The sequence below is a fragment of the Lactuca saligna genome, chromosome 3, assembly GCF_052625555.1.
Source record: "Lactuca saligna cultivar CGN05327 chromosome 3, ASM5262555v1, whole genome shotgun sequence".
In the NCBI taxonomy this organism is placed as follows: domain Eukaryota; kingdom Viridiplantae; phylum Streptophyta; class Magnoliopsida; order Asterales; family Asteraceae; genus Lactuca; species Lactuca saligna.
In genome coordinates, this window is record NC_136419.1 from 78,713,515 (window position 1) to 78,728,422 (window position 14,908).

Below are 14,908 nucleotides of genomic sequence, written 5' to 3' on the forward strand. Positions count from 1 at the left end.
TAGGGATAACCTAACTAATTCGAATAATGAAAAAGATAGTGATGCATACAAAAAAAAATTACCTGTTCCCAATACTGCCTGCTTTTTCCCTTCCAAATCATCATCAAAATCTGTAACAAAATTCTCAAAAAAATATTTTTGTTTTTTTTGAAATTTTCAAAAATTAAGACAAAAAAAATGAAAATTTTTTTGGATTTTTTATTTTTCAAAAATTTTAAAGACAAAACAAAAGAAAATCTTTTTGTGTTTTTGATTTGTTGCAAACAAACAAAATTTGACATTCTTTGAAAAGTAACAAATGTACGAATTCGAAGCGTTCGAAGCGTTGACTATGAACAGTAACCACTGATGCAACGCTAAAGATCAGTGACAGTCATGCGAATTCGAAGCGGTTGAAGCGTTGACTATGAATAGTAACCGTTGAATGCTAAATAACTTTGTTCATCGCCTCTGACTCATTCTTTTTCGCTTAGTATTCATCTTTTTCGCACGGAACAGAATTGCCATCGATCATTCCAAGACCTTCTATTATTCACATTAGAGACTTTTCATCCAAAGCTTTCGTGAAAAATATCAGCTAACTAATCAGTTGTTTTCACGAAATGAACTTCAATATTTCCATCCTCCACGTGATCTTTAATGAAATGATAACGAAGAGCTATGTGTTTAGTCATCGAATGTTGCACAGGATTATGACAAATTCTTATTGCACTTTGAGAATCACAATATAATGGAATCTTTTTCATATTAATTGCATAATCACGTAATTGACTTTGTATCCATATTATTTGCGAAGTGCATGCAGCAGCAGCCATATATTCTGCTTCATCCGTGGAAATCGACACACATGTTTGCTTTTTCGACTGCCAACTGACTAATTTTCCATGAAGTAATTGACATCCACCACTTGTGCTTTTTGGATCAAGAGTACAACCACCCAAGTCTGCATCTGTGTATGTTTGAACGAAGAATCTTGTTTTCGAAGGATACCACAATCCTAACGAAATAGTGTCTTTCAGATAATGAAAAATATTCTTCACAGCAGTAAGATGTGATTCGCATGGATTAGACTGATACCTAGCACAATTACACACACAAAACATGATATCAGGTCGACTTGATGTAAGATAAAGTAACGAACCTATCATGCTCCTATACAATGTAATATCAACAACAGGTTTGTCTAACGATGGTGTTAACTTTATGCCCGTAGCCATTGGTACACGAAGCTTTGTGCTATTCGTCAATAAAAACTTTTCAAGCAGATTTTTCGTATATTTTTCCTGATTGATGAAAACCCCTTCTCTGTTTTGACGAATATTCAATCCAAGGAAATTATTGATTTTTCCCATCATGCTCATTTCAAACTTGCTTTTCATCAAGTCTTCAAATTCTTTAGACAAAGCAGGGTCAGTTGAGCCAAAAATAATATCATCTACATAAATTTGAACAAGCATAAGATGATTCCCCACTTTCTTTCGAAATAGTGTGGGATCAACAGAACCTTGTTTAAATTTAGATTGTTTCAAAAATGATATAAGTGTTGCATACCACGCTCGTGGTGCTTGTTTTAGACCATAAACTGCCTTATCTAAAATATAAACATGATTATGAAATTCTTCGTTAATAAAACCTGGGGGTTGTTCCACATAAACCGTTTCTTCAACATGTCCATTAAGAAATGCACATTTCATGTCCATTTGATAAACATCAAAATCTTTGTGAGCTGCATAAGCCAGGAATATTCGAACCGCCTCGAGTCTTGCAACATGGGCAAAGGTTTCTTCATAATCGATTCCTTCTTGTTGTGAATAGCCTTTTACAACAAGTCTAGCTTTATTTCGAATAATGTTTCCATCTTTGTCAGTTTTATTTTTAAAAATCCATTTTAACCCGACAATCGAAACATTATCAGGTTTAGGAATTAATCTCCAAACCTTGTTTTGTTTGAATTCAGACAATTCCGATTGCATTGCAACAACCCAATCTGAGTGTTCCATTGCATTCTTAACTGTTTTTGGTTCAATTTTAGAAATGAAAACATTAAACATACAAAATTCTTGATAAGTATTCAATACCTCATTATTTGCACGAATTGGAGCTCTTGTTAACACTCCTTCTTGTGTATTCCCAATCACTTGATCCTTTGGATGGTCTCTAGTCCATTTTTCCATGGGTGGATATGCTGGATCAAATTCCAAAGGAGCATCTTCGAATATGTCATCATATTTTGAGCCTGCATGCGAACAAGCATCATCAACATGATGCTCCCCCTCAACAACATGCTCCCCCTCAATTTCAGCATTCAATTGTTCTTGCTCCCCCTCAAAAGAATGCTCTTCATCATTCAAAGTATTCGAATCCAATTGATCTCTCTCCAAAGGATTATCATTCATAGATTCACCTTCTTGAGGAGTTGATGATGATTCATCAGTAAGTTTTGACAACTTTGGAATGTGATTATCAGGAGCATGAACTTCAGCATCAACTGCATGATCTGAGATGCCAAAAATTAAATCATAATCAATATCATCCATTTGTATAGAATCAGTTTCAATTTGTGTTTCTTGTAAAATTGGATAATTCGAAAATTGATGTTCATTTGATTTAACATAATACTCATCGAATGTAAGATTGAACGTTTCTTCCAATTTTCGTGTTCACTTATTTAACACTAAATAAGCCACTGAATTGTGTGAATATCCAAGAAAAATCCCTTCATCATCTTTTGCTTAAAATTTCGAAAGATGATCCTTGAGATTCATAATAAAGCACCTACATCCGAAAACATGAAAGAACTTCACATTAGGTTTTCGATTATTTAGAATTTTGTATGGCGTAATATTAAATCTACGATGAATTAACAATCTATTTTGAGTAAAACATGCAGTTGAAACAGCTTCAGCCCATAGATATTGAGGTAAATTCGCATATGCCAACATGGTTCTTGCCGCTTCGCATAATGAGCGATTTCTTCGTTCTACAACACCATTTTTTTGTGATGTGTATGGAGATGAGAAATTATGCGAAATTCCTTTGTCCACTAAAAAGGAATCAAGAATTCTGTTTTTGAATTCAGTTCCATGGTCACTCTTGATTTTTTGAACAAGATTTTTCAACATGATTTCCATCTTTTTGATAAAATCAATCATAATTTGTGCAACTTCAGATTTGAGCCTGAGAAAATAAACTCACATGAATCTTGAAAAATCATCAACAGTAACTAAAATGTATCATTTATTGTTGAGAGTTGATACAGTCGAAGGACCACACACATCGATATGTAATAACTCCAAAGGTGAAACAATCTTTGAATCAATTGTAATTGGATGACCTTGTTTATGTTGCTTGCCAACTTCACAAGCTGCACATAAAGAATCATTATCAAATTTAAGTATAGGTAAACCTCTTACCAGATCTTGTACCATAAGTTTGTTTATGTTTCGAAAGTTGAGATGTGAAAGTCTTCGATGCCATAACCAGCTCAAATCAGATGTAGCTTTTGAAAGTAGACATGTTGTTGGTTTGCCTACAATTGGATTGATGTCCAAAGTAAACATGTCACCTTTCCTTTTAGATTTCAGTAATATTTTGTTTTTGTTAACATTCGAAATAACACTTCCTTCTTCGTTGAAAAGAACTTGATTGCCAGTGCCCACAACAAGTTGAGAAACACTTATCAAGTTATTTTGAAGACCTTCAACATATGCAACACGATTCACTGTGAATTGTCCATTTGTGATTTTTCCATATCCTTTGACTTGACATTTTTGATTGTTCCCAAACTTTACTACTCCAACATTTTTGAGACTTCGAAAATCTCTTAAGTTTTCCTTCTTTCCAGTCATGTGACGAGAGCAACCACTATCGATGTACCATTTGTTATCATATTGCTCTTCACATAAAACCTGCAATCAATGAAATATTTTAGGTACCCAAGGCTTTTTGGGTCCTTGGAAATTAGATGTCAATTTAGAATGAAATGAAGAACTTTTAACCCAATCATAAACTTTGGTTTTGAGACCATCAATTAAGTTCACTTCATCATCTAAAGGAACTGAAACATTAGAATTTGATAGTTTCGAATGTTCATTGACTTTTCCCTTCGCATCTTGAGTTTGTGATTGAACTATCTTCGCTTTTGAGACAGGTCTCCATGCTTTTACTGAGGTATTCGAATCTTTAGATGATGAGCTACCATTCGAAGAAGTATTGACATACTTTTCGTATGCTTCATTAATTTTCTCTTTTGAATAATTATTCGATTGATATATTTTTCCTTTTCCTTCAAGCCAATGATCAATGTTTTTCCTTGAAGTTATTCCTTTTTCCCGAGATGTCATCATTGTTTCTTTCTTTGTGTAATTAGGAAAATTTGGCTTTTGAGGAACAAAATCAACTTTAGGTTTGGCAACATAAGAATAAGCATAGGATGTATTAACTTTTGATTTGAAATTTTCATGTTGTAAATCTTTTTGATTTGGATTAGGACTTTTTGAAAAATCTCTTGTTTTGTTAGTCTCTAAGACTTTTGTAAACCTTGTTTGCTTATTTACTTCAGACCTTGTTATATTTGATCGTTGAGTTTTTGAAAAAGAAGCATTTTTAGTTTTAAAAACATTTTTGGTTGATTGTGATTCAGACATCTTTTGTGATTCAATATATTGCCAAAACATTTTGTTTCTTGCTTGTCTTTTTGAAATGTTGTTTTCATTCGAAAATTTGTCAATTTTATCTTTAAATTACTTTGAGTTTAATTTGACAACTTTTTCTTTTTCCTTTTCAACATGTATCTTTGTCTCTTTTTCAATTTTTGATTTTTCAACCCATTGTTTTTGTGGTTTTTGTCTTTGAAAAATATACAAATTCTTTGTTAAAGTGTTTTCAACGGTGTTTTGATTTGCGAAAAAACCTTCCTCGATTGTTTTTGAGTTATCTTCCTCAAACATCTTCTTTAACTCTGGTTTAATATTCTTAACATTGGCTTTAGTTACGAAGACTTGATTTGGAAAAATGACATCATCTGTGCACTTGAAATTTGGAAAGACCATCGTGTTTGTTTCAAGATAATGTAGACCTTTTCTTTCATCACTTCTTCGAACTTTTTTGTATCACCATACATTTGGTCAACTACGATTCTTGGAATTTCTTCTTCTTTTGAGGATACCTTTTCTTTAGAAACTTTCTCAACTTCTTCATCATCACTATCATCAGTTTGACAATCTTTAAGATCCACGAATTTCATTTCACCAACTTTCGAAGTTGAGGGTATATCAGTTTCATACTCAACTATCAAATCCTTAACTTTTTCTTTCCCTTTAGAATTCGAAGCAACATTAACAACAGTCAACTGAGAACAATCAACATCTTCAAGCTCACTAATTTCACTAATATTGTTACAATCATCTTCAATATCAGCAAAATTAGATTGAGAATCAGATGTTGAATTCTCATTCTTTTTCAAAATGTGAATTTGTTCAGATTTAGTCAAAGTATCATTTACAATATTAACTAAATCATTCGAATCAAGAAATTCATCGACTTTGACAATTCCATATCTATACTTTTCATTTGGAACTTTGTCAAAATCAGCTATCTCTTTTTCACAATCATACGAAATGTTATCTACCTTAGCTCTTTCAAAAGCTAAAAATGGCAGCAATTTTCTATGTTGTTCTTTACTGATTTCACACGAATGATGAAGTTCAGTTTATTTTCCATATAACCTCTTAGCAGCATTACAGTATATATTTCGTTGTGCTAATAACAGTTTATTATCTCTTGATAAATTATCCCTATCTACCATGATATTCATTATTTGGAGTTCTAGACAATCTATTCTAGATATTTTCAAATCTAACTTCTTCTGGGTCTCTAGCAATTGTATTGACAGCTTCTTAGCCTCATTGCTAGCAGATACCACAACTAAATCAAAATAAGTAACAGTTTCATCAAAAGATACTAATTCAGAATCATAAGCATGTATTGGAATATTAAAAGATTCAAGAATGTTCCGTACCTTTGTTGTCATTGGTGACTTGTCAGCAACCTTTGATACGGAGCATTTTCCACACACTTCCTGTGTTTCCTCCCCTGAATCCTCCTCCATCTTTGGAAACATGGCTCCATGGGTTGGATTGTGCATTTCTTCATAATCTGATCCAGATGACCAGATTTGGTATGTCTCATCTTCCTCCTCATCAGTGCCCTTTGCAACTAGAGACAAATTCTTAGCTTTTGTACAAACCTCCTCTAACTTTTTAGTGTAATATGCCTCATCTTTCACGTTCATCTTCCTCTCATCTTTCTTTCGAAGCATACAGTCATTTGCAAGATGATTCGCACCATTGCAAGATGACAATCAATCCCAGTATCTCCCTTCAGCTTCTTCTCACTCTTTCCCTCAACAGCCTTCGAATCTTGCTTCTCTTCCTTCTTCTTCTCTTTCCTCTTCTTCTCTTCCCCAACATTTTTACTCAGAAAATTCTCTTTTCTCTCAGATGACTTTGCCTTCTGATTGAAAGGCTTTTTAAAGAACTTTTCACCTTATTGTTTGAGTAAAAGGCAAATGCTTCATCATCAAAATTCATGATGAACCCTTCATCTTCATCCGAAGCATCTTTCTCAGCATCTTTCTCAGAAATCTTTGACATCAAAGCTAGTGGACCTCCCAACATAGCCTTCGATTCTTCAGCTATTTCATTCACTTCGCCTTCATGAGTTTTAATTTGGTTGTACAAGTCATTCAATGTAGATGTGTCAAAGCTCTGTGGTTCTTCACCATCATGATCACGCTCCACCATTCCTTTCTGAGTCCCATGATAAATATCAGATTGAATTCCATTGCAGATCTTGTGATCCATATCAATTGCATCGATATATCAACTCATTCAAACGATCGTAATATACTTCAATTCTGAAGTCCTTCAGCTCAACTAAGCATTGTGTGACAGAATTAACCTTTGTCTTCTCACTTCCCTGAAACTTTTCCTTGAGATTGTTCCACATTTCTTTTGCAGTTTTACAACTCCTCACATAGTTGTAAACAACTGGAGGCAAAGCTCCTCTTAGTTCTCTCATACATCTTTTCTCCAGCTTTTTCAGATGATCAACTTGATTTTCAACTTCAGAGTTTCCAGAGGAAGAACCAATTCGTTGAACATTCGATGGTAGATTGCGATTACCAGAAATACAATTCCACAGATCTTCATCCAATCCATTAAGATAATCCTGCATACGATCAGCCCACTGATCGTAATCCTCAGGGATGAGTATAGGAATTTTGGTGGAAGATCCTGGAAGATGAGAAAATGAAGTCATTGAATTCAGATTGAAGGATGCCATTTTTGTACGGAAGAAATACTTGAGATTTTTAGAAGAAACTATGAGAATTTGACAACAAATTGTATGACTCAGATCACAATCACTCTTAGAACACTCGATTCAATGAATTTAGTGCATAATCTAATTACAATCTTAGATCTAAAGAATTTTTCACTTTCAAAAAGTGTGGAAACTTTTGAATCAAAAAGTTGATTCAAAAACCTTTTGAACAAAGTAAAAATCAGATTAGAGATGTAATTCCTGCTCTAATACCAATTAAAGAATCAAAGAATCAAGTATATAATGAATTATACTGTTAATTCAATGTAAGTATGCGAGATTTGAACATCGATGTAAATATGATCTTTTTGGCTCTATTACGTTTTATCAAAGTTTACAGAGTACAATGAATATTATGTAAAGACTTCGTTACTAAGAGACTAGTAAGTACTCTTATTCATAGGAAAGGAAAGCGTACAAAAAATATACTACAGACTAAAACATTATGCTTCGAATATTATGCCTTAGTAAAATAAAAATACAGAAAGATTCGAAGACTCTAAATACAAACTTCGACTATTACAACACTTTGACTCTAACAATTTTTGTATGACCAAAGGGTCTTATGTGCTTATATTGAGTATTGTGATATCCTACATTATGTCTTTGTGATTTATGTCGTGTATTATTCTGAGCTTACTGAGTTAGGACCGGAGGGTCCATCCGAGTTGTTGGATTGGAGGGTCCCACTGAGACACATTGACCGAAGGGTCTTATTTGAGCATATCCATGAGAGGCTAATGAGATATGTTTGGTATTTTGGGGAAATCACTAAGCTTCGTGCTTACCGTTTTATGTGTTATGTGTTTCAGGTACTTCTCAGGATCACGGGAAGGCACCGGCTTGATTGTACACATGAGACCGAGTTATGAGGATCCTGGATTTTTTTATTATTATGGACATGTGTTTTGATAACTTGAGATTTTTGGAAATTTTGTGATTGTGTTAATGAGATTAATGTGATTTTTAAATGAAAATTTTGTTTGAAAATTTACGGTGTTACACTGAGACTCCTTTAAGATCTGGGATCCTAGATAGGTTTAAGGATCCATAAATATCTTTGAGATCCAGGATCCTGGATAAGATTGAGGATCTTGCCCCTGACACCATTGTCTATGTAAACACGATGGATTTGCTTTTGGCGTATACAAGCGGTTATTAAGAATGGGTCCATAGGGTTCCAGTTGTGTGGCCTTGGATCCTCTAGCGAGAAATTGATGTTGAGGATATTTCTATATAGTACCACTATGTCGTTGTCAATCTCACGGCGCTCGCATCTCAAGACATTTCTGACATCAGAGGTGTTGCTCGTCAACTGTCTTCCCTTCATCTTGGCAGTGATGTGCGCTTGAGGAAATCCATCCTAGAGCCGGTATATGTGAGGGTTGAACTCTGGTAGCTATTGTACAAAAAGCAGTATGTGCAACATGTCTGCCATGATGGAGAACTGACGGCATGTGGTCGATTGCAGCACGGAGGACATTATGGTGCTTGGATGCCAAGTGTTCGTCCCCACGTGCTGCAATGGTGGCCGCGAATGAGTAGTTGGCGGTTGTGACCGATCCGTCGTTGTTTTCAGCGGCGTTGTGGTCCTAGTTACGACCATATGCTCTGTGATGATAGGTGGCAGCTTCTTTAGAATTACTACATATTCTGCTCTGGAGCCTTGTGCCTGTCTGGTCGGCATTTCGCTAAAGACGTGTCCCTATGTTGCAAACGATTGTGCATCGTTCAACGATGGTGTGGGTCTGGCCGGACTTGCTTATCCATCGTCGGGTGGCCCAGTTTCCTTCCCTATCATCGTCGATGTTTAGAGTCGTGTCAAGGTTTTGTAACTCTTAGTACACGTTTGGATTGCGCCAGGTGTTGTAATATGTGCTCTGAGCTTAACGTCGTCTAGGAATGGTTTCGTCTGGGTTAAACCTTAGAATCTCAGCAAAGAAAGAACCCACGTATGTCGTCGTCCTAGAGGTGGTCCCGGAGCGAAGCTCCGACAGTCTCGTTAGTGGTTGTATGAGAGAATTTGGTTTAGGACTAAGATAGAGAATGAGGCGATCCCTTCTCTTGGAGGAGAAGGATGCTTTTATACTTGTTGTCCCTTGCGCATGATCCCAACATCGTCCTTTGTTCTATCAAAATCGGCAGGATGTGGAGGAACCCCATTGACAGATCGTGCATCACTGGAGATCATCTGCTATTGGTACAGAGTGAACAAAGGCCAGAGCACTATGTGCTACACTTGTTGCTCTAGGGAGTAGCCAGTACTGTTTTGGTTTATTATGGATCGGAGTTTCTCGTTCTGAATTAGACTTTAGCGCTAGAGCGCCGAGGGCGAAGGCGAGGACGAGGGCCTAACATTTGCACTGGGTAACGACCGTTAGTTAGATCGTCCTTCCGATAACTGTTTTGTTATCTTTAACGTATTCTTAGAGGGATATCTTAACAACAGGCTTAGTCTATATGTAAAAAAATAAATTATAAAAATTATGCTTGCAATTTACGGAAGATGTCCATGTAAATTTTTTCAACGAAATTGTCTATATGTTTAAAAAAATTATAAAAAATGTCATTATTTAATAGAAAATTTTCAAATTACAACCCACGAAGCAAAGATAATATCACTCTAGTTGTATTATAAATGCAAATACCTTAAAAAGGACGATGTTCATGTACACAATCACAACATTTACTACTGTTCTTTAAATTCTTTTCCACTATTACTTTCATAGTTTCATACTACTGAGAACTTTTTCTCTCTTGCTTTTGTTTAGTAATTCGGGCATAAAAACACTAAAAGAACTAACTGATTTAAATATCTAATGTCTCCATTCATATATTTATTAAAAAAAATAAATAAAAAATAAAAAATAAAAAATAAAAAAAAATGTTGGTCCTAGACGGTATTTGATAAATAATCAAGCATTCACCTTGGATGTATGAGAAATCAATTGTTATTTTTTATTTCATGAAAATTATAACACTTCCATTTTAAGCGTATCAACATATAATTTTAAATTTTATTTTAATTTAGTTAATTTATTAAAAAAAAATTGATATTAACTTGTTTTGATGTTTTCTTAGAATATCCGATGAATATTCGGAAAAACTTTTTACATCAAAATTCATGTTAGATATTGCAAAAATATGGGCCTTTAAAGCATCTCAAAATTTGCAGGCTTCAACCAATACTAGTTTTATTTGTCGGGCCAATTCATTGGTTAAGGTCTTAAGGACTTAACCAGGCCTTGGTAATCCGTTATAAACTTATAATAAATTAATAACATCCGATCCTTTTTATTTGGTATTTTTTTTAAAGAAATTAATAGAGTTTATCTAAGAATAACATGGTCTATGACAATCAAACTGATATTTATTTTATCTCAATGATAAAATATAAAAATATACAACATCTGGTATCATCTAAACATACAATACTTATCTTCATTTACAGTTTGTCACTATAAATGTCCTTAAGGATTTTATTTAAAGCGGTCATAACATTTACGTCGTTAATATTTTTTTTTCTAATTTGTTTCGATCTTAATCACTTAAACGGTTATTCAACTGCTAGTTGGGGATGACATGGTCTTAACATGACATGATTGTGTAACGCTGATATGACGAGTGGCGAATCTAAAACAAAATATCACGTGGTTCTCAAATAAAATAAAACCGATAAAAAAATTAACACTTGTGAGGTTCGGGTCGGGTCGGATCGGATCGGATCGTGTACAATTTAATGAAATATAATAGAAAAAACCGATCAAGCACAATCGATTAAATTTTTTAAAAATCTGATTGAAATATAACGGAAAAAGCTGAACGATTTAATGAAAAACTAGTTGATTATTAATGCATTGATACCTTATTGTTTGATAAAAACTATATATTATATTTAACCCTATATATCTAAGAGCACAATTGCTGGTTATGACTTTTTTTTTCTTTTTAAAATGGTTTTGTAAGATTTTTTTCAAACCAACTCAAGGTAGATCATATACTATTTTTAAAATAGTTCTTAATTTTTGTGGTATATGTATTATAAATGAAATTGAAAATTTAGGTAGATCCTAAGATCTATTTTTTCCCTTGTTAGATACGCCTCGGGACATGACATTCATTAGTGACGTTAGGACCTACATTTTTCCTTATTAGATACGTCTTTGGACATGACATTCGTTAGTGACAGTGACGCTAGGATATAAATTGAAAAAAAAATGTAATGAATTTTATAATGGTTATCCAAAATATAGTAACCTTTTTACAATATCGTCTCATTAGAAAAATAAATAAATAAATAAAGTGTAACACAAGTACGCAACATTTAATTTCTTGAAAATCTTTTTCATAGAGTATGATATTTGTTTTACATTGCACACTAAGGTGCTGTTTGATTTTCTGAAGCAAAAATTTATGAAGTCTGCGGACCACCTCTGCAACCCTCTGCAGTAGAAGAGGTGGACAAAACGGTTGCAAACTATAATAAGAAGCGTGTTTGTTTTTTTAACATCTGCATACTGCTGCAGATATTAAAAAATTAAAATAAACTAATTTTATAAACCGAAAATAGCTTTTTAATATGTAAAATTTAATAATGTATAACATTTCGGTAAAAATTAATAATATTTCAGTAAAAAAGAATGATATTTCAACAAAAAATAAAGATATTTTCAGTAAAAAATAATGATATTTCATCAAGAAATTATCATTATTGAATATAAAAAAAATAAAAAAAAATAAAAAAAAATCAATAAGAATAAAAGGAAAAAAAAAAGGGAAAAAAATGTGAAATAAAATTTTAATCATATAATCAAAATTTCAGCAATAAAAAAAGAAGAAGAAGAGGTTGGAAGAGGTTGGAAGAGGCAGTACAAGTGTTGCACCAAACAGAGCACGCGCAGAGGTTTTTGACTTAGAAGACTTCTAAAAAACAAACAGCTGCGAGATGAAAAGTGTTGCGCGTGTGCTGCGCCGCGCAGCAGTAAGAGGTTTGAAAAGGTTTTTTCCAAAAAACAAACAGCACCTAAATTGCTACCAAACCTTTTCCTATACCAACAAACTCCCCACCGTATTATGCAACAAGAGAGACGTGACGCTTGAGCGATTTCTGCGACTTTTGGAGGGTTTTCTTGAAGGGTACGTGCTCTCAGTTTACCAACGAAATACGAATTGATCCTGGTAAGTTTTCATTTTGTTTACGTTGCTAAAATAATGATATGGAATCAATATATTGATAATGCACAGGGGCAAAGATCATCCAACAACAAAGATCATATTTTTTTTTAAAAACAAATTACGGTTTTTAAAGTTGAAAATAATTGAAAACTTACGAAAAGAAAATTTTAAAATATTATTTTCGTCATTTTTTATAAAAAAAAATAATAATAATAATAACAAAAATTACTTTTTTTTTAAATATCTGTGAAATATTTTAGTAGAATATTATAATATTTTATATATCTGATAAATCTAATAGAATAGTAGAATATTTTAACATTTTAAAAATCACATTAAAATATTTACAGTGTAATATTCTATTAGAATATTTCATGTATTTTAAAAAAAAAAACAGTAATTTATTTATTTATTTATTTATTTATTTAGGTAAACAAAATGACAAAAATAATAATTAAAAAAAGAATTTTCGGATTTTTCTTTTTATTTTGCATTTTAAAATTGTTTTTAGATTGCATAGCACGGTTTCACAAAATTAATATGGTCTCAAATGAACTTTTTTATTTATATATATATATATATATATATATATATATATATATATATATATATATATATATATAAGAGTTATCTATTGTGTTTGTGTTTATGTATCTCCATATAGTAAGAGAGCTATCTATCTCAATAACTATGAGAGAAAGAAACACTTTTTGAATACATCCAAATAATTGCCCACTTAACCGCGGGTGAGCACATATAAGACTATGAGGTATGGGCCGGTTATACACCGTTTTTTGTTGATCTAGAAGCACGGTGTTATAACAAGGCCAACACTGCCTCGACTTGTTTGTTAAGGGTATCTAGTTGTAACGAGAAAGAGCAAAAACGTGTAACGTGATTGGCTCCTTCATTTTTTAACGTTAATGTTACCGTTTGGAATATAAAAAATATATATATATATATATATATATATATATATATATATATATATATATATATATATATATTATCTATAATTAACACACAAAATTCTCATCTTTCTCTATAGAAGTTCAAAACTTTAAAAAAAATTTGCGGATCCTTTTCATCCAACGATGACAGTGATGATATATTCTTCAATATGATGTATCAGTATTATACTAACAAGATGCTACAACCAGACTCAGCCTCGTTACTCACAAGAGGTGCGATGTTAAATAGAGATCGTGAGGCTGGAGACGAACGTCTATATCGAGATTACTTTGCAGAAAATTATGTGTACGGATCAAATGAGTTTGAAAGAAGATTTTGTTTGAGTAGGAATGTGTTCTTACATATCGTCAACGTCTTGGAAAACAGGTATATTTTGTTTAACTTTAATACTTATTTATCACAAAATAAATACAAATTTTTACATAATATACATATTAGGTATGATTTTTTTTCAATTGAGATATGATGCTTGACATAGGCAAGGGTTAACAACGTTGAAGAAATGTTCTGCAGCAATTCGTTTGATGGCTATGGGGGAGTCACCTGATACCATGGACGATTATATGAGAATGTCCGAAGGAACTACAATAGAGACTTTGTATAGATTGTCAAGAGGTGTTGTTGAAACATTTGGAGACGTATATTTGCGGAAACCTTCGTTGCATGATTTGCAAAAATTGTACGTGGCACATGAAGAACAACATGGGTTTCCAGGAATGATTGGAAGCATTGATTGCACGCACTAGAGATGGAAAAACTGTTCAGTAGCATGGAAAGGGCGATATGCAAGTGGTCATCACAGATCGCTTTTGTTGGTATAGAGGTTGTTGCTTTCCAATATATATGTATTTGGCATGCATTTTTTGGGGTTGCAGGTTCCAATAATGATGTTAATGTCCTTAATTAGTCACCAATATTTGATGACCTTTTGTCAGGAAAGGCACCAGACGCTTCTTTCACAATGAATGGAAATGCATACAAGTTTGGGTATTACCTTACAGATAGAATATATCATGCATATTCAACGTTCGTTAAGACATTTCGTCACCAGGTCGAACCAAGTGATAAATTTTTTTAAATTAAACAAGGAGCACGTAAGGATGTAGAACATGTTTTTGGAGTTCTTAAGGCGAAGTGGCACATAGTTGAACATGCGGCACATCTATTAGACTTAGAAACACTATGTTATATTATGTGTGCATGTATCATAATGCATAATATGGTCGTAGAAGATCTAGGACGGAATATTGCACCCTATATTCCAACGGAGCCCAGACACGTTCAATTTCAACTAGGAACAATAGAATATTTGCACAGAGTTGTTAATATTCAGTACGCACATAAACACAGACAACTTCAAGAAGACTTTACGGATTAT

The 14,908-nt window shown here is 33.2% G+C and overlaps 1 protein-coding gene across 1 annotated transcript; it reads left to right on the forward strand.

The window, feature by feature from the left end:
• The first annotated feature begins 13,705 nt into the window (after positions 1–13,705).
• Positions 13,706–14,276, forward strand: LOC145035709 (uncharacterized). The gene is made up of 2 exons (XM_078984217.1): positions 13,706–13,896; positions 14,009–14,276. Exons 1-2 carry the CDS (start codon positions 13,706–13,708, stop codon positions 14,274–14,276), a joined length of 459 nt encoding a protein of 152 aa, XP_078840343.1.
• The last annotated feature ends 632 nt before the right edge of the window (positions 14,277–14,908 follow it).